This window comes from Meles meles, chromosome 3 (genome assembly GCF_922984935.1).
Source record: "Meles meles chromosome 3, mMelMel3.1 paternal haplotype, whole genome shotgun sequence".
NCBI lineage: Eukaryota > Metazoa > Chordata > Mammalia > Carnivora > Mustelidae > Meles > Meles meles.
In genome coordinates this window covers 142,819,505-142,840,005 of record NC_060068.1, presented here as the reverse complement: position 1 = coordinate 142,840,005, position 20,501 = coordinate 142,819,505, and the positions used below count along the sequence as shown (strand labels likewise).

Genomic DNA, 20,501 nt, shown 5'->3' with positions numbered 1-20,501 from the left:
CCAGTCTGAGGTCTCAGATGACTACAGAGAACCGAGCCCCCCTCCCCGCCACTTTTAACTCGTGTTTAGAACCTTGGTTTCTAATGGGTCTATGATTTGTTACTTTGGTTTCTGGTGGCTCTGTTGTTTTAATAACCAACTCCTGTAATACACAGTGGCCTTTCAGGGAGAACAAAGGCTTCCCATTGTGTTTCTGGAATATTTGCAAGGTGGCTGTTTGATGCAATTTGAAAAACATCACTTTTAAGCTTCAAAGAGACAAAAGCCAAAAATAAAAGAAAAAAATCCAAGGGAGAGAAAATTTTCTGATATGGAAAAATCCAGTCACAGGGAAGTGCATAAAAGGGTGGATATATCCTCCTTTCAGCTTGTGTCCAGGGAGGGATAAAGAGTGTTCAGAGCGGGAGCTGCCTGGGGCTCCCACCGCCTTTCCTGAGATAGCAGACTGTCACTCAAATAAGATTTTCTGCAGTAACGAAAAAGGTAGGAAAAACAGAGAGCTCTGAAGTGCAATTAGACACAATAAAGTCCAATGCCATCCACATCTCAAGCCCTTGAGAATGCCCAGAAGTCCCTTCTAGAATCCTCTCAGAAGACTCCATTTGCCCCTACATCGAATCAAGCCTTCTCTAATCAAACCTGCTTTTCCTCAAGACCAACATTCAAGAGGACGGGGTTGTTTTTTTTAATTTTTTTTTAATTCTGCCTTTTTCTATTCTTTTTTTTTAAGACTTTATTCATTTATTTGACAGACAGAAATCACAAGTAGGCATAGAGGCAGGCAGAGAGAGAGAGAGGAGGAAGCAGGCTCCCTGCTGAGCAGAGAGCCCGATGCGGGGCTTGATCCCAGGACACTGGGATCATGACCTGAGCTGAAGGCAGAGGCTTTAACCCACTGAGCCACCCAGGTGCCCTTGCCTTTTTCTATTCTAATGGCACACATTTTTTCCTACCAGCATCTGTGGTCATTGCAAGCTTTTTCAGCTACACAGTGAGTTGGGTTCACGGGAATTTGATCTTCATTTACTTTTCAATTCCACGTGGAAAATGTGCTTTTGACTAATCATCAACCCTTTAAAAATTTAAGGCAGAGGCCTCTGGTAACAGGGGCACTGCCTGTGCACAGGATAAAATACCATTTACCCTGCACTGAGAAACAAACCCAACAGTGGAACCATCCCCATTTGCAAATGACACACTTGCTTACAATAGAGATCGAAGTTGGACCTGGGATTCGAACCCACATGGTCTGACTCCAGAGCCTCTGCTGTTACTGCTTTGTCAGAGGTCCGTTAGCCCTCTCATTCAATATGGCCGACCATCAGGCCCACCTACCTATGACTGTGCTGAGTCTGGCTGTCAGGGTGGCAAACTCCAAAGCCTTCTCATAGCCTTCTAGGCTGATCTGCAGCTCTGTCAGCTTGTTGAAAACCCGGAGCTCTGTTCTCATGGCCTTCATCCTCCTCGCTAAAGGAATGGCCCCAGCCTGAGAACAGAAGCACGTGGAAGCTTAGTCCAGCTAAGAATCCTCGGTATAGACCATACTCTAGGAGGCTTACATTCTGCTGGTAAGGGTTGGGGGGGTGGCTGTGTTTCCATGCATGGCTTTTTACAGCTCACTCTCCTGGTCCTTGCCCTTGGTTGCTCTGCCCAGATTTCAGAAGTGGGAGAATTGAAGGTCATGAGACCTCCGAAGACCAGAAAAATGCAGATGGGGAAAGGGAAGATGACATTTCTTGAGGCCACGTGGGAATGTAGTCACCTCCCAACCTCATGATCCATTAGCACCCAAGTGTTATCTGTGGGGTATGCCCATGGTGTCAGAGAGCCCAACAAATGGTCATTTCTATTATTTTTATTACGTAGAATTGTAGGCAGGTCACTTCATCTCTCTAGACTTAATTTTCTCATCTATAAAGTGCATACGAAAATGACTAGCTCAATAGTCAGGGACATGCTTCTTGTTCTCCCCACCCCTAGCTCAGCGCCTGGCATGTACTGGGTGCTTGACAAATGTTTGATGACTGAATAAAGATCTGAACAAGCAAATAAATGCATAAATGAAATTTTAGGGTCAAATAAGATCATGAGGTTTCCAACCTTCAGTCAGTGATGAACAATTACAATTTGACATATCTGCTTAACATATGCACAATTATTTAATTACTATTATTTTTAAGTCAACTCTCTTTTACTACTCTACCTCGAACTTGACAATAATACCTGTGAAGTCATGGGTTTGATGTACTGGTGTTACACACTTTAAATTTTTAAAACATATTTGAATGCACACTTGATAAAAACATAATAAAACAAAAGTATTCATCTGGGGAACCGTCATCTCCCACCATGCCACTAGTGACACACAGGAACGTTCTGGTAAACACAGAACTATGCCAGAAATGGTAAAGTACGGCATACTCAAGAGGTGTAATTATTTTGGTGTGTTTTCCCAGAAAGGACAATTTATCAAATCTAGGAATGACAGAGTTTATCGACCCCTTCTTTGAGAGCCTATTGATTGGAAAAAGGAAGAGCGCATGGGCACTGAATGAGGAAGGAAAGAAAAAGGAATCCCAGCACGAGAGGGGACAGGGACCCCAGGCCATGTGGCCCTGCCCACATTTGTTCCAGGGCCCAGCTGGGTGCATGGCGCAGCCCAGGACTTACTCGGTAATACTCCACCGCACGGTGTCTGTGGCGTGTCCCATTGAAGAACACATCACCTGCTTCTTCATAGAGTTTGAGAGCCAGAGAGGGCTCCTCAGACTTCAAGGCCTTCTGGATGGCTGCCTGGATGGGACAGAGACAGGTGTCAAAGGCAGAGAGGTCTTCCAAATATGCACAGGGGGGGCAAGAGTGACATCCTAACCACCTGGTTTAACGCTCTGCTCACATTCTCCAAATGCTGAATTGTCCTCCACACTCACAGGATCAGTAGGAAGCTTTTGCGACCCCCTAGTCCAGCATTTCCCCATCATGGTATGATGGTATTAGGAGACCTAGAGACGATTTTGAGCAGTACATAGACAAACATCTTATGTTTTAATAGCTCAGTATTTATTTTGATGTGTTTTAGAGAAAAAGCTGAATAATACATCCACACTTGTGATTTCAGATAGTGTTACTTAGTGTAGAAAACTAAGTTGATTTGAAGTTGAGTCAAAGAAAATAGTAACAATACAGAAAATACGTGAACATGGCCAAGCCATGAACTTCACCTATAAATGACTGCAGTTTGGAAAACAGTGATCTCATCCGACACCTGCACTTCGCAGATGGAGAAACTGAGGCTCAGAAAGGCGAAGGAAACTGTGTTTACATAATAGTTAGTGGTAAAGACATCCTAGTGCCTTCCAGCCCCATACCCTTCTCCTGGCACCCAAGAGCTCTTTCTCTGTCTCTCAGGCACTTCCATATTGCATCTAAACAGAATTCGGAGACGAAGTTCAAGTGGGGGATGGACCCCAGAACATCTGCAGCACTGCTACGGGACCTCAGAGAGCCTGAGGTCAAAAATGGCCCTAAAGAACAGCGGGCAGCAGTCTGGGGTTGTGGGGGCCTGGGACCAGGCCTGGGCAGGGAGTCAATGGGGCAAGACCCCCCTGTAAATGTTACTGCGTGGCTACACAGTGGAACAGGCAAGGAGATGGGATCCTGCCATCTGGAGGTGCTGCCGCCGAGCAACACACGACCCCATGGCTCCCTCTGAGTCTCCCCTCCTGGAGAGGGAAAGGCGAGACCTAATTATCTGCTCTCTGAAAGCCCTTCCAGCTCTAATATCCCATGGCAGAAAAATGTAGAGACTGAGAGCGAAGGCATTATGTCACAATGACCGTGTGCAGGTCTCACCACTTACCATCCGTATCACCTTGAGTAGGTTACTCAGGCTCCATCCATAAAATGGGAGGTTGAGTAGAAATTCCTGCTGCATTTGGAATGAGGGTTCAACTACAGGAGGTATATAACGTGCTTGCAAAGTCTCCTGTGCACAGTGAGCTCGCACTCAATGTCACACAGTCATAGTTAATCCTCTGTGGACGTGGGTTTGTGTGAGCTTAATAATAAGGGCAATAATAAGGGAGTAAATGAGAAATGGGAAGGAAGAAAAGATAACTGGCATATTTTCAATGGAACAAATAATATATAACATCATACTGTCAGCATTGTGAAGATAACAGAAATGATGATTGAAAAGAAAAAAAATCCAAGGGATTTTTAACAATACAGATTTTTTTTTTAAAGATTTTATTTATTGGGGCACCTGGGTGGCTCAGTGGTTCAAGCCTCTGCCTTCGGCTCAGGTCATGATCTCAGGGTCCTGGGATCGAGCCCCACATCGGGCTCTCTCTGCTCGGTGGGGAGCCTGTTTCTCCCTCTCTCTCTGCCTGCCTCTCTGCCTACTTGTGACCTCTCTCTCTGTCAAATAAATAAATAAAATAAAATAAAATAAAATAAAAAAACATTTTATTTATTTATTTGAGAGAGAGACAGTGAGAGAGAGCATGAAAAGGGAGAAGGTCAGAGGGAGCAGACTCCCCATGGAGCAGGGAGCCCGATGCGGGACTCGATCCCAGGGTCCTGGGATCATGACCTGAGCTGAAGGCAGATGCTTAACCAACTGAGCCACCCAGGTGCCCAACAATAACAGATTTTTAATAATAATTTTAAAATACCATTTATTAAGAATTTATCTTAATAGATCTTAATCTTAAGATTAATAGATCTTATTAAGATCTATAAAGATCTTAATAGATCTTTATCTTAAGAATTAAGTCTCAAGCATTTAGTAAACGCTTGCTTTGCATAGGCATTTATGCAAGTGACGCACCTAAACCTTATCCTAAGAGACTGGGTTTGCCCATGAAGACACTGAGGCCCCATGACATAGCAGAAGTAGCTGATGTAGCAAGCCCAAGGTCACACAGTCCAGAATCGATGGCCCTGTGATTGGATTCCAGGCCTGTCTCTCTCCAAAGCCCAGAATTTTAATCACTACACTCTACCGTATCTCAGGTATTAAAGAAACACAAGAAAAAAGACTGGAAGAGGATGATAATGTTAATGCCTTGTCCACATCAACCTTGCCTCACATTGCAGCAAAACCCCAAAGTCAAGTTGTGTGTTGAGCTCAGCAAAAATAGATCTACTTGACGTGACAGATGACTGAGTCTCCTACCACATTCTTTGAGAGCTCATACAAGTATCTGGGACTCAGGGATTGCCGGTCATCAGACCACCCTGGTCTCTATCTTCTGCCCGGGGAACATCCCAGGGTCGACCCTCCAAGGGCTTAGCATGGATATCACCACTCTCTAGCTACATCTGGTCTCCTTGGAGGGTAGATCTGTCTCCTCCAATGGCCCAGGTGGGCAGGTGAGCTCTGCGGGAGGCCTACCTGCAGGTACAACTCCACCAGCTCGTCCTCCTGCATGAGGTAGTGGAGTCGCCCAGCTCCAAGCCAGGCCTCAGCAGCCTTGTCTTTCTCCCCAAGGTCGATGAAGATACGCAGGCTCTCCTTGATGCAGGTGAGAGACTTCCTGAGAGACCTGGGGGGACAGATACAGACCCATTAGCTGTGAATCAAGGGACCCCTCCAAGAGGTCTTGGAGTCATTCAGCATGAGAGGAAACTGAGGCTCTGGGAGGGAGCAACATTGACCCTGGTCATCCAGAGAGGTTGGGCCCTGATTTGAATCCTGGCTCTGCCTCAAACATCTGTGCAACCTTGAGAACATACTAAAAAAACAAACAAACAAACAAACAAACCTTTTTGTGCCTTAGTTTCCCCATATGTAGAATGAGAGTATCATTGTACCTGACTCAGAGGATTGGTGGAAGAATTAAATGGGATGGAGAAACTGGAGTGCCAGGAACAGTGCCTTCCACAGAGCAAGTAACAGTGATGAATGCTCACGTAAGTCGTCACTTTCATTAGTAAGGCCATCCATCTTTCGACTGCACTATAGGAAAAACTTATGATTTTCCCATAAGCACCTATAACATATAGGGGATGCCAAATGCATATTTATTGAATAAATGCGTGAACAAATGACCATGGTGGTAACTTTAAATCCTCAAAAAGATGCTGATGTTTTGTTTAAGAAGAAAAATCAAAGAAGGGCAAAAGTTTTAAAAGGTTGATGCTTAATGGAGGACTCTAATTATCTGGAAAATTGTCTTATGCAGAAAACTCTTCCCCCATGACAGGCATTAATGACAAAATGAGGCACAGGTAATGTAGTGTGGCACATACTCGGAATTCTAGAACAAGAAGGAACATCGAACATCATCTCGTAGTTCTCTGTTCCAGCAGCAATTAGAATCACCCAGAAGCTCTTTAAACATACAAACACAGGCAAAGTGACCCCAGTGCATTGACACACCATGGTAATTAGGAAACTCTGGGAGAATTTTGTCAACTTGACTGCAAGATCCAACCCAACCCCTTATGTTATAGAGGAAACAGACCCAAGGGTGGGAAGTAATTTGCACAAGGTTGCACAACACTTCAGGGGAAAATCCAGGGGTAGAACTCCCTTCTCTTGAGTCCCAGCCCAGACCTCAACCCACAGTGCCTACCCTCCTCTGAGACTCATGGCACTCCAGCAGCAGCATTATCTGGGAGTTTATTAAAAACCCCTGGGGTGCCTGGGTGGCTCAGTGGGTTAAAGCCTCTGCCTTCAGCTCAGGTCATGATCCCAGGGTTCTGGGATTGAGCCCCGCATCCGGCTCTCTGCTTGGCAGGGAGCTTGCTTCCCTCTCTATCTCTGCCTACTTGTGATCTTTGTCAAATAAATAAATAAGATATTTTTAAAAACACACATACACAGACTCCCTAGAGCTATCTCAGACTCACTAAGTCCAAATAATTATAGATGCAAGCCCTGAATCTGATTTGTAATGCACTGAGGTTATTGTCTGTTATTGTTAAAGTCTGAGAACCACTACTCCAAACCATACAGATCCTTCTAGAAACACTGGTCCTTAACAACCGAGTGTATGAACAGTTAGGAGGTCCTCATCAAACCTCATGATGGACAGCTCAGCCCCAGCCCCCTTGTGCACACTGATGGAAACAAGCATCAACTTCGACTGATGTGGTCCTGATTTTATCTTGGTGAAGAGGTAGCTATTGGCCTTCTAGAGAAAGTGCCAGGTGTTTGGCCCTTGCGAGTCTTGAGAAGAAAGAAATCAGGTTTTCCCCACTGCCCAGCTCCCAGTATGATATCCAGGATGGGCACAGGCCACCCTCTCTCAAGTGTTAGAATATCAGACTTGCTGCTGAGACCACACCAGGAGCTGAAAGCTGCAGGCGATGCTGGGCTGTTCAATGGCCTCCCCGGTTGAGCTAGGACAAACATGGGCCTCTTTTATCACTGAAGCCCTGTTCTTCTCTTGCCTGCTTCGTACCTACCCCTCCCAGACCTCAAGCACTGTTTCTAAGCTCTGCTCTTGCCACTCTCACTGGAACAGTTGATGAAGACAGAACACATAGACCTCATCCTCCTACTTCCTGCTCTGCTTTTCTTTATTACCATTTGCTGTCCTGGGAGACCCTTAGGCTATGGTTGTTTTCTCCAGATCCCCAGGGAGCAAGATTTGGGTTATAGCAAAGAAGCCAATTACAGAGGAAGAGAGGAACTTCTTAGACCCTTTTCTCTCCAAGCTCACTATGACTGCGAATGAGAGATCAGCATTTCCAAGAAACCCCCAATAAAGGCAGGCAGGACTTACAGAAGCCTAGCTACTCACACACGCACCATCAAGACTCCTTGTGCATACAAGATTTTCTAGACATCACTGCCTCCCACCAGCAGGTACCCCTGATCCATGATGTCCAATAAAAACACGCATTAAGTTCTGGACATGGGAGGTGGTTTCCAGTCTCCTTGGTCTTGTCATGCCAGCCATCGCCAGCCTTTGCCACCCCATTCGTCTGCATATGCCAGTAGCTATGGCGTGTCACCCATTGGCTTGGCCTAGAATGGCTCAACGTCCCAGTTCCTTCAGCCCTGCCTGCCACAGGCTCTAGGTGTGGTTTAGCTCCCAAATCAAAAGAAGTAAGGAGCCTGCTGGGGCGGAGAAGGGGACGGGGCCCGGGGACAGCCTTCATCCCAAATGTGTACTCCTGGGCCACCTATGCGCAGGCCCTGTCAGGGTATCTCTCCTCTTCTCCAATCCTGAGTCCTCTGTTTGCCATTTCTCCTTTCCCTAAGTTTTGGTCTAGTGTTATAGCTAGGTCCTATTCCTTCCTTCCCACCTGGCCCTCAGCCATGAACTTGTGGCCAAGTGACTCCAATGTACCTGCATTCCCAGACTTCCTCTTTTCCTCCCTTACCGGGGCTTTCCAGATCCCTGCCCCGCCCGAATGAGCAGCCGTCTGACCTCCGGGCCCAGCCCTCATTCGTTGGTCCTGTCCCATTGCCATAGTAAGAACAGCTACTTGCCAAGGGCTGACCCTGTGCCAGGGGTTGACATATGAATTTTCAGTATACATTCTCCCATGTAAACCTCAGAAACACTAAACCACAAGGGACCTTAGCCCATTATACAAATAAGGAAACCCAGTGGGGACTTTTTATCTTTTCCAAGGTTGCACTGTTCATTTCTAAAGCTTTACGTTGAGCCCTCTGCGGTTTTGTCTTGTAATACGTGACAGTAATTGTTCCCTGATATTTACTGAGCACTCAGCATGCATTATCGCATGTAATCGTCACAGCAACACTAGGCGAGCGGTAACATTATTACATCCATTCTTCGCATGGGAAAAATAAGGCTCAAAAAGGGTAAGTGACAAGGACCGGGTAATAAATGCTGTTTAAACCAGAGTGTAACCCTGAGAATCTCACTCCAGAATCCTACACACTCCCTCAAGCAGGGCTCCATCATGGGCTCCAAAACCAGCTTATGGGAAGGTTTCTGATTCTTCTACCTGTCCAACAACCTAGAAATTTTGAAGAACATAAGGTACTTCAGACCCCGAACAAAGTTTCCTCACCTACTGAAGTGGAGTGGTGAAGTGCGTCCTAGCCTCATGAGCAAACAAGGACACGTCAGTGAACGCAGTTCTTTCCTTGCCTGGGATTACAGAAATGGTCGCATTCATTACATTGAAAACCAAATGGTGAGGCATTTCCTTTTTTTTGTTCCAAGGGAATAGGGAGTGTAAGAATGAGAAGAAAAGCCAGGAGTAGTGACTTCCGGACTATGGTTATATTCATGTGCAAAGAACTACCACTTTGTGAGGTGTTACTGCATGCCAGGCATGTCTTCTTTATAAAGATAACATGCACGTCCTCCGTGGCACCTACCGCCATTTATAGGATACCTTTGGCGAATATGGATATAAATATTGTCAATTTCTTGAACTAGTCTGTAAGCGTTGTGAGCTCAGGGACCATATCTCTCTGTCAGGTGTCTGGGCTATAGTAAATGTTCAGTAAATGCTTGTTGCATGGATTCAATAGAGCCTCAGAATTCCCATGGATCCCACCTGGTTCAGCTCTAGAACAAGGTACAGTCTGTATTATGTCACCTGAACACAAAAAACAAGATCCCCAAAGACTGTGTTTTGAGAGATCAAAAACACCAACTCCTACAGTTGTCACCCTGGAGGCAGAGAGAGCCAGACTCTAAAGGTACTGGACAAAGGGACAGCAAAGTGTTACAAGGCAAAACCCCAAAGGCTGGGCCACATCATTTCATTCTGTTCCTACAGTTCCCTGTGCCCCATGCAGTTATCCTGAGAGTGCACGTTGCTTGACAAACGCCGTGTGCTCACTGAACGCATCAGTCACCATTACGACCGCCATTTTCACTATGGCTGCTCGCTGTGTCGATCTGGAGGCCCACTGCTCCCCACCCCAGCCCACCCCCACACCCCCTCCTAGGGCACGGGCTGGAAGCCTCTCTCTCCTCCACTACCCACATCCACTTGAACACCCTCCTTCCTCCAACCTACAGAATGCTTTCCAAATGTGTCCCCATCTTTCCACAGCTATTGCTGGTCCCTCCACCCAAAATGCTTGTTCTCTTACCCTCCTCCACTTTCCAAAATCTTACTCATCCCTCATGGCCCTCCTCAAATGTCACCACCTTCATGAAGCCTTCTGTGACAGATCCCCAACCCTCAGCTGAAAGTGTCCTCTTCTTTCCACATCCGCCCTGGCAGATGCCTGCCACCTCGCCCAGGAGCGTTTGCTGCTTTTGAGATTCGTGAGGGTGGAAATCTCACTGGGAGAGTTTCGTTGAAGAAATCTGTCTGTATATCGAGACCCGCTTCATACATACCTCCTAGAAATCAGGGCCAGAAAAACACTTGCTCCAACAAATACATTTGTTTCTGTTGGGGTTTTTTTTTTTGTTTCTTTGTTTTTGTTTTTTTAATCAGATGGTGAGAACCTCTTGTGGCTTTCCCCTTTCTACCTCAGCTACCAGGAAGCTTACAGTGAAATTACAGTAACCCCTCCAGGTGTGTGCAAATACTGTTTACCGGTGTCTGCCAGGCACCCTGTAGGAGGAGATGATTTATACATGCTAAGTAAGTGTAGCCTCATAGCACGTTCTCTCTGATGGACCGTGCGTCTGGTAAAGGGATAATGACCTTGTGTTTGCAGGGTTTCCTCTGACACCCGAGGCACTTCTCCATCTACTTCTTCTGGTCACTCACACTGAGGGTAAAGCAGGAGCGGGAGAGGTTTATGTCCTCCCAATTATACAAGCAGAACCTCAGAGATTAGACTTATAGAAGATTAGGGTTAAAGATCTCCATTTGAATCAACTTCCAGAACAATGGAATGAGGATGGTCAAAAACCCATTCCCCCATAAAAGGACATGCAAAAGGTGTCCTAGAATGAAAGCAGTGTCACACTGAGGCCACACATCCTGTCCCTTCCCATTCTGTAAGGATCTGCAACTCCCTTCCCCGAACAGAAGGCAGAGACACTCGGAGATTTGGAGGACACCTGATTCTTGCAAGAGAGGGAAAGGGTGAGGGAGACAGAGTGAGGGGAACAGAGAGAGAGAGAATTTGTTATCTGATTAGCAGTCTGGTTGTCCGGAGGCCCAAGGTTGCCACATTGCCTAGAAAAGCAACACTTGTCATTCGATTAGCTTCTTCTCAACCACCTCTCTGGTAGCAATGATCCCGGCTCTGTTTTAGATGTCCTTCATAATTATGAATACAATGCCACGATGCTAATCTGTTGCCAAATGAAGGCGGACATCTCGTAAACCATGCAGAGTGTAATGGAATCAATTAAAGGCCTGTTGGGAAGCAGAACTGGACGAGGGGTAAGCAGATCCCAGCCAGCGAGGAGATGAGAGAAGAGAAAGGCAGCAGGACATGGCGGGATACTTCACATGGGAATAATTTCAAGATCAAGAGGTTAAAAGAAGAGGGCCCAGTGGAACAGTTACGTTTTGGTATATTTTTGCACAAAGGAGCCTTTTGAAGAGAGGGCTGAAAAGTCCATCACAAAGGATGGTTCACGGGGCTGTTAGGCAATCCTGCCCAACGCAAGCTAAAAGTCACCACTTCTTTGGGAGTTGAATCTGTGACTTACCACAGGGCTGCCTTCTCACCTAAGTCTCTCCACTAAACGGTGGAAATAAACTCAGTTCTGTCATTTCCGGCCTCGCTTTAGAGAGAAGGTTCCAAATCAAACTTTGTTACAATGAAGTTGTCCCCACCTGCCCATGCATTGATTTGCTTTGGGCTGTTGCTCTAATACCCACCGTCCTCAGGTAACCAAGGCCTCCTGAGGGGGCCAGCCCGGGGAGTAACTGGCATCTCCCTGAGTTAGGGACCCTCAGCCAGAGTCACATGATGCTGGTTACAGACACACCCAAGCAGCTGTAACCCAGCCAATGTCACTGAGCCCCCTCTATGGATCGGGCCCTGTCCCAAGTGTTCCATGGGTGTTGACTCATTTATTCCCCTCGTGAATACTAGAGTGTAGATGCCACCATTATTGTCTTTGATGAGGAAGCTGAGGTAGGGCGAAACGAAGTAGCTTGCTCAGAGGCACACAGCTAATCAGTAAGAGAGGACACTGTGCAGTGGCCAGGGGGCCACACTCTTTTCCATGATGCCATAAACACACCATGAGTCTGCGAACTTTACTTCCGGAGGAGGAGAATGCTGTTTCTCTTGAAGGGAGATGAACTGTGTCTAGGCCTGTCCCCAAGCCCCAACTCACCTGGCCGTGTTCAGGTTCTGATAGAGCTGCCCGAGGGACTCCAGCAGCCTTCCCTCCATCTCTCGGTCCCTGAGTTGCTGAGCCAGAGTCAGCCAGTGCTCGTGGTAGGTGATACAGGCCTTGGGGTTTGGGCAAACAGAGCTGTAGAAATGGCAGAGGGATTTGGTGACCTGAAGCTGACCTGAACATAAAGCGGGGACATGAATGAGATCGCTTGAGATAGGATGAGGGCAAACTGTGCTCTCACACTTTTCTCTAAACCTCCCAGTAGCACAGGACATACTCACTCTTTAGGTGTCGATGCCTTAAGCCAAACAGCAATGCCATTTCATAACAAAGGCGGCTACTGGCCAGCTGGCGTCCATGCACCAAGACTTGGGCCAACCAGAGAAGGACCTGTACTAATTCCATGTCCGTCTCCATGCTGGTCTGGAGTTCAGAATAGAGTCGGATGGCCTGCAGGAAATAGTCCTTGGCTGGCTGCTGAGCCCAGAACTTAAGGGTCAGGTGGCCGAGATTGGCCAAAGTCACTGCCTGGTTACGCACATTCCCCATTTCCTGAGCTCTGTTCAAGGCCCGGAGATAGCTCTTGGCTGCCTTGTTCACCCGGCCTTCACCTTGAAGGGCAAGTCCCAGGAGGTTATGGACCACCCCCTTTTGGGTGATACTCTCTGTCTCCTTCTGGGAGTATAGGAGTGGCTCGAGGATGTCCAAAGCCTTTTTTGCCTGGCTGGCTAAGAGATACGCCCATGCGAGGCAGAGGGAAGACTCGAAGGCTTTCTGCTCACTCAGCAGCTGCCCTAGCACCAAGGCCTGGCTCAGGTAGTGGATGGCCCCATCGGGAGACCTATGTTGGAGGTACACTTTGGACAGGATGAGACACAGGGCCCTCTGGGTGCTCCAACTGGCCTGCCCCTCACAGGCAGCCAGTGCCTGCCTGAGTGCTGGGCAGGCCAGGGCAGAAATTTCACCCCAGCTTGAAGAGGGAACTCCAAGGAGCTTGGTGGTGTTCTGGAGAACCAGGTAGACCTGCCAAATTGGAAGGGACATCCCTTGGCTGCTCTGGGTGCCATGCTCCTGGACAGAGGCCACTGTGAGGTGCGGGAGATATTTCTTATCATACAGAAAACTCAAGATGGTTGCTGTAGCCTCCAAGTCAGGAGGGTGTCCGGAGAGGAGCTGCAGGCGCTCGGCGAAGGGCAGGACCTCCTCATGGCGGCCCAAGCTTAGGAGCAATCGGATGGCCAGGAAGCAGGCCCTGGCCTCCAACGGACAGCTGCCTGTCACAATACCCTGGCGTAGTACGTAGGCCACCACATCGAGCTCGTTCTTGGTACTAGACTCCCGATCAGGCAGGCAGGCCAACAGGGCCCCTGCTTTTTCCAGCAGAGCTGAGCCTCTATGCCTCAGCCTCTGCCTCAGATAGATGGCAGCCAGATTGGTGTACAGAGCGGCCACCAGGGATAGGTCTTCAAACGTCCCATCAAGGATGTACATAGCCTCCTCAAAGTACACCCGGGCCTGAGAGAGTTTGACCTTCCTGACACTCAGCCGGCCGAGGAGGAAGCAGAGCCGGGCGTGGGCCCAGGTCCTGCGGCCCCGCTTGGCCCACTTCCTTGAGGCCTCCAGGTAGGCCACAAGTTCGTCCTCCTCAGAGAAGCTGTAGAAGGAAGACGTGAGGAAAGAGAAGGAGAAATCATAGAGGCTCTTGAAGTGCTCAGCGTAACCCTCATGATCCAAAAAAGCCAACATGGGGGCGAAGTTCTCTGCCTCCTCCTCTTCCTGACCAGTGTCTAGGTCCACGAGCAGTTCCGGGTCATCGAGGTCATCGGGCTCAGGCAAGTGATAGCTGTCCGAGGCAGCTGAGAGGAGCTCCTCCTCCAGGCTGGAGTCCTCAGAGCTGCTGGACTGTCTGGAGCCCATGGCCTGATGCTCCTCCCAGGCTCTGCCAGGCCTGGCCTCCTTGAAGCCTTCCGGCTGGGACACTGTAAGGGACAGGCAGAGTTGAGCATCATGAGCACATGCAACTGTGGCGGCCAGCTCCTGGCAAGAGGACAGGATGCTGTTCTGAAGGACGGGAGGTCAGGTTCAGCATGATCTCTACTCACCACTTAGATCATTTGGAAGATTCTGGATGGATTCAAACCCACCTGGATAGAGATGCAGGACAGAGCTGGTGTTAGGTCAGAATGGGCCACCACGCCTGTGTCTGCAGACGCACCCCAGACCCGTGGTTCCTGGGGACACTTTGTGTTTAAATTTCTCTGAGAAACTGGGCAGAATTCTCTCCATCATCAGTTTAACAGCCCTAGGGACCTGCAGAGCTTCTTGGTTAAGCCGCTCATTTTACAGTTGGGAACTGAGGGAGAAATAAGACTCAGAGCCAGAAAAGAAAAACAGAGAAGCTGGAAACACGAACTCTTTTCCAGGAGGTGGGGGTATAAGGAGGATGACGGATTCCGAAGGCCCAAATCTCCCAGCTAGCGGACAGCAGAGCCATGAACAAAACCTGTGGCATCGCCTCCCGTTTCCATGTCTACATGCCTCCTCCCTCCCACCTCCATTCAAGCCTCACCCATCCTCTCAACTGCCAGGGACTCCACTGCACAATATGACACAGGACTAGGTGAGCAAAGGTGACTAATGAAGAAAAGAGAGCGAAGGGGCATCTAAGGTCCTAGTTTTGTCCCCTGAAGTGACTTCGTGGGATGAGGTGGAAGAAGGGACCGTCTGGAGCAGAGCTTCAGATATTCTGCGTCTGAGGGACTCACAGGAGCTCTAGGCCAAAAAGGAAGTGGATCTGTAGGCAGAGGGAAAAGGCTGAGACTTGCAAACACAGACTTAGGAACCCCAGCGTGTCACAAGGAATGGGTCCGAGTGGTAGGAGAAGCGTTTGGGCAAGAAGGCAAAGCAGCTGGGGGAGGGGAGTTTGTGAAGGAGTCAGAGAATCATCGGCATTTCCCAGCAGGTAGGAGGCAGCAAAGGCACACTCTGAGAGGAAAGGAGAGACACAGAGATCAAGGTGGCTCTGGGACAGCCACCCAACGTTACAAAAGCAGAAGAAACCTAGGTGAGAACCAAGAAGACAACTTGAGTTTGGCAGCAAAGAACCGGACCCTCTTGGGTGGAACTGTGGAGGTGAAGCCTAACCGTGGAGGGGAAGGCCAGATTCACGCCCCGCAAGCTTCCCGCCCCCGCCCCCGCCCCGGCTCCCAGGACAGGGGCTGCTGGAAATGAGATTCTACCTTTCCCCGGCCAAGAAGCAACAGCCGCCTTTGCCCTCACTCTGGGGTCTCTGGTGGGCTTTGCGGACAGTGGGCCCCGCACCCGGTCAAGCCTTGGCCTACTGCTCTCTGTAAGAGTCGTTGTAGCTACTTGAGATCTGTAACCTGCAAAGGTAGAAGGGCCCGCCGCCAAACATGGCAGAGCTAGGGAGCTGGCCTTGTGCCCTGGCCCTCGTTGACATTGAGAACACGTGCCAATCTCACTCCAGGCCAGGGCCACCGAGGACGCAATGGGCATGAGTTACAAAAGATGCTCCCTCTGGGAGGAAAAATTACAAAGGGCATGCCTTCCCGGGGCGGAGCGAAGCTGGAGTTTACCAATAGGACGCCCCTCTGCTGGTTGCCATGGTGCCGGGAGACGCCTGCGTCATCGTAAGGCTCCGCCCTGCAACCATCAGAGCAGCGCTTCTGGTCTTTACATAGGAGGCAATGGGCTGCCTGGAACCTGCCCCTAGATCTCCCCCTACCATTGGATCAACAGTCGGTGGACCCGTTAGATCCAAGCTTGTGGCCCGCCTGTGCCCGAGGCACACCCAAATTCCTCCGGGATTTTCAGACCTCAGCTTCCCCTCCCAGGCGGTGCCCGTAGCTTCAGCTTCCTAGTTGAGCCTGGTGGCTCGTGTGGTCTATTTGTGGCAAGAAAGTTCGCGGCTAGGCGCTCCTCGCAAATGCCCCGTGTGCATGGTGACCCTGCCGCCCACCTCTGCCCCAGGGAGCGGGCCTGACGCTGCTTCTGCAGGTTTTCTCTTCTGTGGCCATGAACTGTGCCCCATCTAATCTGCCCCCACCACGGGGGGACACAGTACCGCCATCGCTGAAGAGATGGGGGAAACACGAATCCTTCCTCCAGCCACCGTCACAAGGTGAATGCACTTCCTGACACGGTGAAGAGGGCCCTCCCAAAGTAAGGGAAGGGAGTGGCATTCATTAGCTCAATCAATCATTCAGACCCTATTGAGAAGTGGCTGCACTGAGGACCCAGCCCCCACAAAGTCAACACACCTCGACAGTCCAGCGTCAGTGTTAGGTGCAGTGTGGTAGACTAGGGATTGTCTTGACTAGAAAATGAGCAAGGCACTAATTGACCAGGGTCTCAGTTTCCCAATCTGTAAAATGGGAGGAGAAATCACCTCTTAGAAATCACCTCTTAGAAGCTGTAACATTCTATGGTCCTGCCTTTGTCATCAGGGACCTAGGCCTCCCTCAGCCTAGAAGAGGTGACCTCAGTCACAACTCAGGAGGTTTTCTTCTCCAAGGTTAGAACAGAAGGCTCAATAGGGCTGGCCTCTCAGGCTAGCACTGGGCTGAGCTTTCAGAGGGGTCCAAGGAGCAAACACTCACTAAGCCGGTAGACAGACGCTATGTCAGTATGAGCAAGCGTGTGGAGGAAGCTGGCACACTCAGCTTTCCTGTCACTTCCCAGGACCCACAGAGAGCATCTTTCCTCGTCACTGAAAAAGGCAGAGCTCTTGTTCCTGTGTTGAGACAAAAGACATGGATACAGATCAGTGCAAGGCTCCAGACACACCCATTCTCTCTCCAGCCCAGGACACAGTGAAGGACAGAGAAGCCATGGACCCACTTGCCAAAGTGACAGCCAGACTCCTCATCTCTCTGTTGTATAATGTACTTATCTCTGCTGCCCGGCAAGAAGAGCTCTGAGCACCCCAGCAGGAAGAAACAAGCTACGTGGCTGCCCAACAGATCAAAGAGGGGATGAAAACACCTCTCCTGTTAAAACTCTATCTCTCGAGAAAAACAAAGTCCCTTCTCTTGACCCCTACCCTTTCTTTGAGACCACCTAGTGCCCATTTCTAATAGAGAAATACGAATTCGCTACCCCAAGGTAAGGGTTGAAAAGAGGCCATTAAAAGATGTTTCTTTGTTGGGTTATTTCAAGAAAACACTACGGACAGGTGACACAGTCTAGAGAAGCAATAGAGAGAGTTTGACTCTGGTCTGAAGAACCTTTCACAACTGTTGACCTCTGATTCCATGGCACAAAACAAGAGCATTATGTGACATTCAGAGGGGAGATGGGAAGTGGGTAGAAGGAAGGTCAAGGGATAGGAGAAATGTCTACAAATAATAGAGATCCTTATACTCACTGTACTGAATAAACTCATTGTTAAAACTAATTTGCTTACTTGCCATTTGTCATTGAATCAAAGAATGTGAAAACTAGAAGTGCCTCAGAAAATGTTCAATCCAGAATGTCTACCTGAACAAGTTCTAAGATCTCTTTCAGGCCTAAATAAAGTTGGAGGGGTGGAGGGTTAACCTCAGAAACCATTTTTTTAACAAAAATAACTTGGAAGCCCAAGAGGTAATAACAGCTAGTCCTTGGAAGGGTGGGGGGAGCCTATTACAAATCAGACACACTTATCTCATTTAATCTACACAATTACCTGATGAGGCTGGTACTATTCTTACTCCTTTTTACAGAGGACAAAACTGAGGCACAGAAAAATAAAGTTGGTAGCTAGGAAATGGAAAAAATAAAAACAAAAAAAAACCCACAAAATACAACAAACAAACAAACTTTTCTAGTTCAAGCAGAATTAAGGGAGTGGCAGGGATGGGAGTACCATGTTCTGCCACCTACGTCTGTCCTCAGACCTCTAGACTCTCCCAGCACCGTGAGAGCAGCCATCCGCAGAACAACATCTGGTTGAAATCTACAACTAAGCTCATCTGAGATCAAAAGAAATCAGTAAAAGATTTCAAATCATCCCTGTATGATTCTATAAAATCATTATATGATTTCGAATTTCTGTAGAACGCTTAAAGTTTGCAAAGCATTCCTGAATTTGCTGTTTCATTTAGTAGCGTGCTGAGAATGACACAGCAAGCAGGCAGTCAAGCTGAGACAGAAACTGTGATCTTCAGCCTCTGTGGCCCATTGCCTCACAGCTGATCTGCTCATGTCCTGAGTCCCAGGTATTTAGAAAGAGTCCAAGAAGCCTGACAAATTACCTTAGGGTGTTCTGAATATAGAAATGGGGTTAGAAGAGTAAGATTCTAGAAATATAAAGCCCCCACAGGGGGCTATTCTCACCCACAAACACAGACAAATAGTAGATAAAATGTGACAAGGATAAATATTTTCATATATTCTTTAACTTGAAAGGAAGAAAGGGAAATGCCCGAGAGTCAGAAACAAAAGATGAAACCAAAGTCAAGTTGGTAAACACCAGCAGATGGCCCAGAGGCTCCCGGGAGTTCTCAGGTGGGACCCTGTCCCTCAGAGCTGGGGCTCACCCTGTAATGCTACCCAGGGACCGGACATGGGACTTTGGGTCCGGGCGAAGCAGGGAAGCTGAACTGAGCTCCTTACATAGATATGAGCTCACTATTGCCTGACGCGGCAAGAACTGCAGCTTCTGTGAAGAGGAGATGGGAAAACTCACCTGCCAATGACACACTTACCATTTGTCTGAGACCCCAGGAAAAAAATCAAACACCTGGACTTACACCATTAGAAGGTGTGGGCTCTGTACAGTGTAAGTACAATGAAAGAACTTGACATTAAAAAACCAGCCCTGGACCACTGAGTTTCTAAATTTCCAGGGAAAGCCAGTGCCAAAACTGCTCTACCAGGATATTTTCTTCAGTCCGGTCTTCATGCAAAGACCATCTTTAAAAACATTGAAAATTCAGGGTGCCTGGTTGGCTCAGTCGGTTAAGCGTCCGACTTGCAATTTCAGGTCAGGTCATGATCTCATGGGTCATGGAATGGAGCCCCACATCCAGCTCACACCCATGGGGTATCTGCTTGAGTTTCTCTCCCCCTGCCTCTCCCCCTATGTGCACGCACACTTGAACGTGAGCTCTCTCTCTCTCTCAATAGATAAATAAATCTTTTTAAAAATTAAAATAAAAGTAAAATGTTGAAAATTCATTCACATAACCAAAACTACAAACACAAGAAAAGGAACTACTGACAGTGAAGGCCAGCAGTGCACAAATGGGTAAATCAACACTACAAAAGCTGGAAATAACAATTTAAAGATTAATTTATAATATGCATGGTTAAAATGATGAAAGACTGGCTAGAAGCTACAGGGAAAATACAGAACCTGATAAGCAAAAATAAATATATGTGGAAAATAGCAAAATACAAATTCTAGAAATGAAGATAAAGGCATGAACACTTAGAACTACATGAGTGAGGTCAGCAGCACATTTAGTTCCAGCAGGGGAATTAGTGAAACTCAAGACTGTTTGGAGGAAATCATCCAGAATGCACCTAGAGGGACAAAAAGATGAAAAATACAAAAGAACTGATAAAGCAAGACTGAGCTAGAATGGCAAGTCCAACATACCTCTGTTAGGAATTCCAGAAGAGAGACTAAAAAGAATGAGAGAGAAGCAAATATTCAAAGGGAGAATGACTGAGAATTTTCCAGAATTGAAGAAAGACATGAGTCTTCAGACTGAAGAAGTACACCACATCCTAAGCAAAATAAATAAAAATAATATCATTTCAACATGACTTCATTTCTTTAGATTTAACCTTTCTTTTCATGTTTTCTATTTCTCCTGATCCTTCTTTCAGGATTTGGTGATCTATCACTTGACAGTTCAATTTACAGGATGAAAGAGTTAAACAGAAAGGATAAGGGCATAAATCAATGAAACAAAAACAAAGCAGAAGAAAATAATAAAGATAAATAAGAAATTAGCGAGATAGAAAACAAAGAAACAAAGACAGTCAACGCAAGAAAAATTGTTTTTCTCTAAGGATTAATGAAAAGGACAAAACCCTGGCAAAACAGATTTGAATATTATACTAATACTTATTTTACCCTCCACTTCAAAGGTCATTCTACACTTAGCTGAATGATCATTCACAAGTATATTTTAAGTATATTTAAGACAAACAAGCATGATAGACCGAGAGTAGCAGCAACTCACAGATCTCCACTGAAATAGCTACTAAACGATATACAGGAGACACCTTACAATAGATATGTAACAGAATATATCACATCTTGATGTATCATAGTACGAA

At 47.5% G+C, this 20,501-nt stretch overlaps 1 protein-coding gene across 2 annotated transcripts in view; it reads right to left on the bottom strand.

Annotated features, from left to right (window-relative positions):
* Positions 1–20,501, bottom strand: part of SH3TC2 (SH3 domain and tetratricopeptide repeats 2) — a 51,671-nt gene that overhangs the window by 3,192 nt on the left and 27,978 nt on the right. The window contains exons 9-15 of one of the 2 annotated variants that reach the window (XM_045998917.1): positions 16,829–16,962; positions 14,312–14,353; positions 12,491–14,188; positions 12,204–12,384; positions 5,399–5,549; positions 2,671–2,793; positions 1,336–1,486 (exon numbers count right to left, since the gene is read on the bottom strand). In XM_045998917.1, the coding sequence (XP_045854873.1) occupies positions 1,336–1,486; positions 2,671–2,793; positions 5,399–5,549; positions 12,204–12,384; positions 12,491–14,188; positions 14,312–14,353; positions 16,829–16,962 (2,480 nt within the window). Of the gene's footprint in view, positions 1–1,335; positions 1,487–2,670; positions 2,794–3,948; positions 4,058–5,398; positions 5,550–12,203; positions 12,385–12,490; positions 14,189–14,311; positions 14,354–16,828; positions 16,963–20,501 lie in introns of those variants that run through there. The other variant, XM_045998918.1, reaches the window with a different exon arrangement.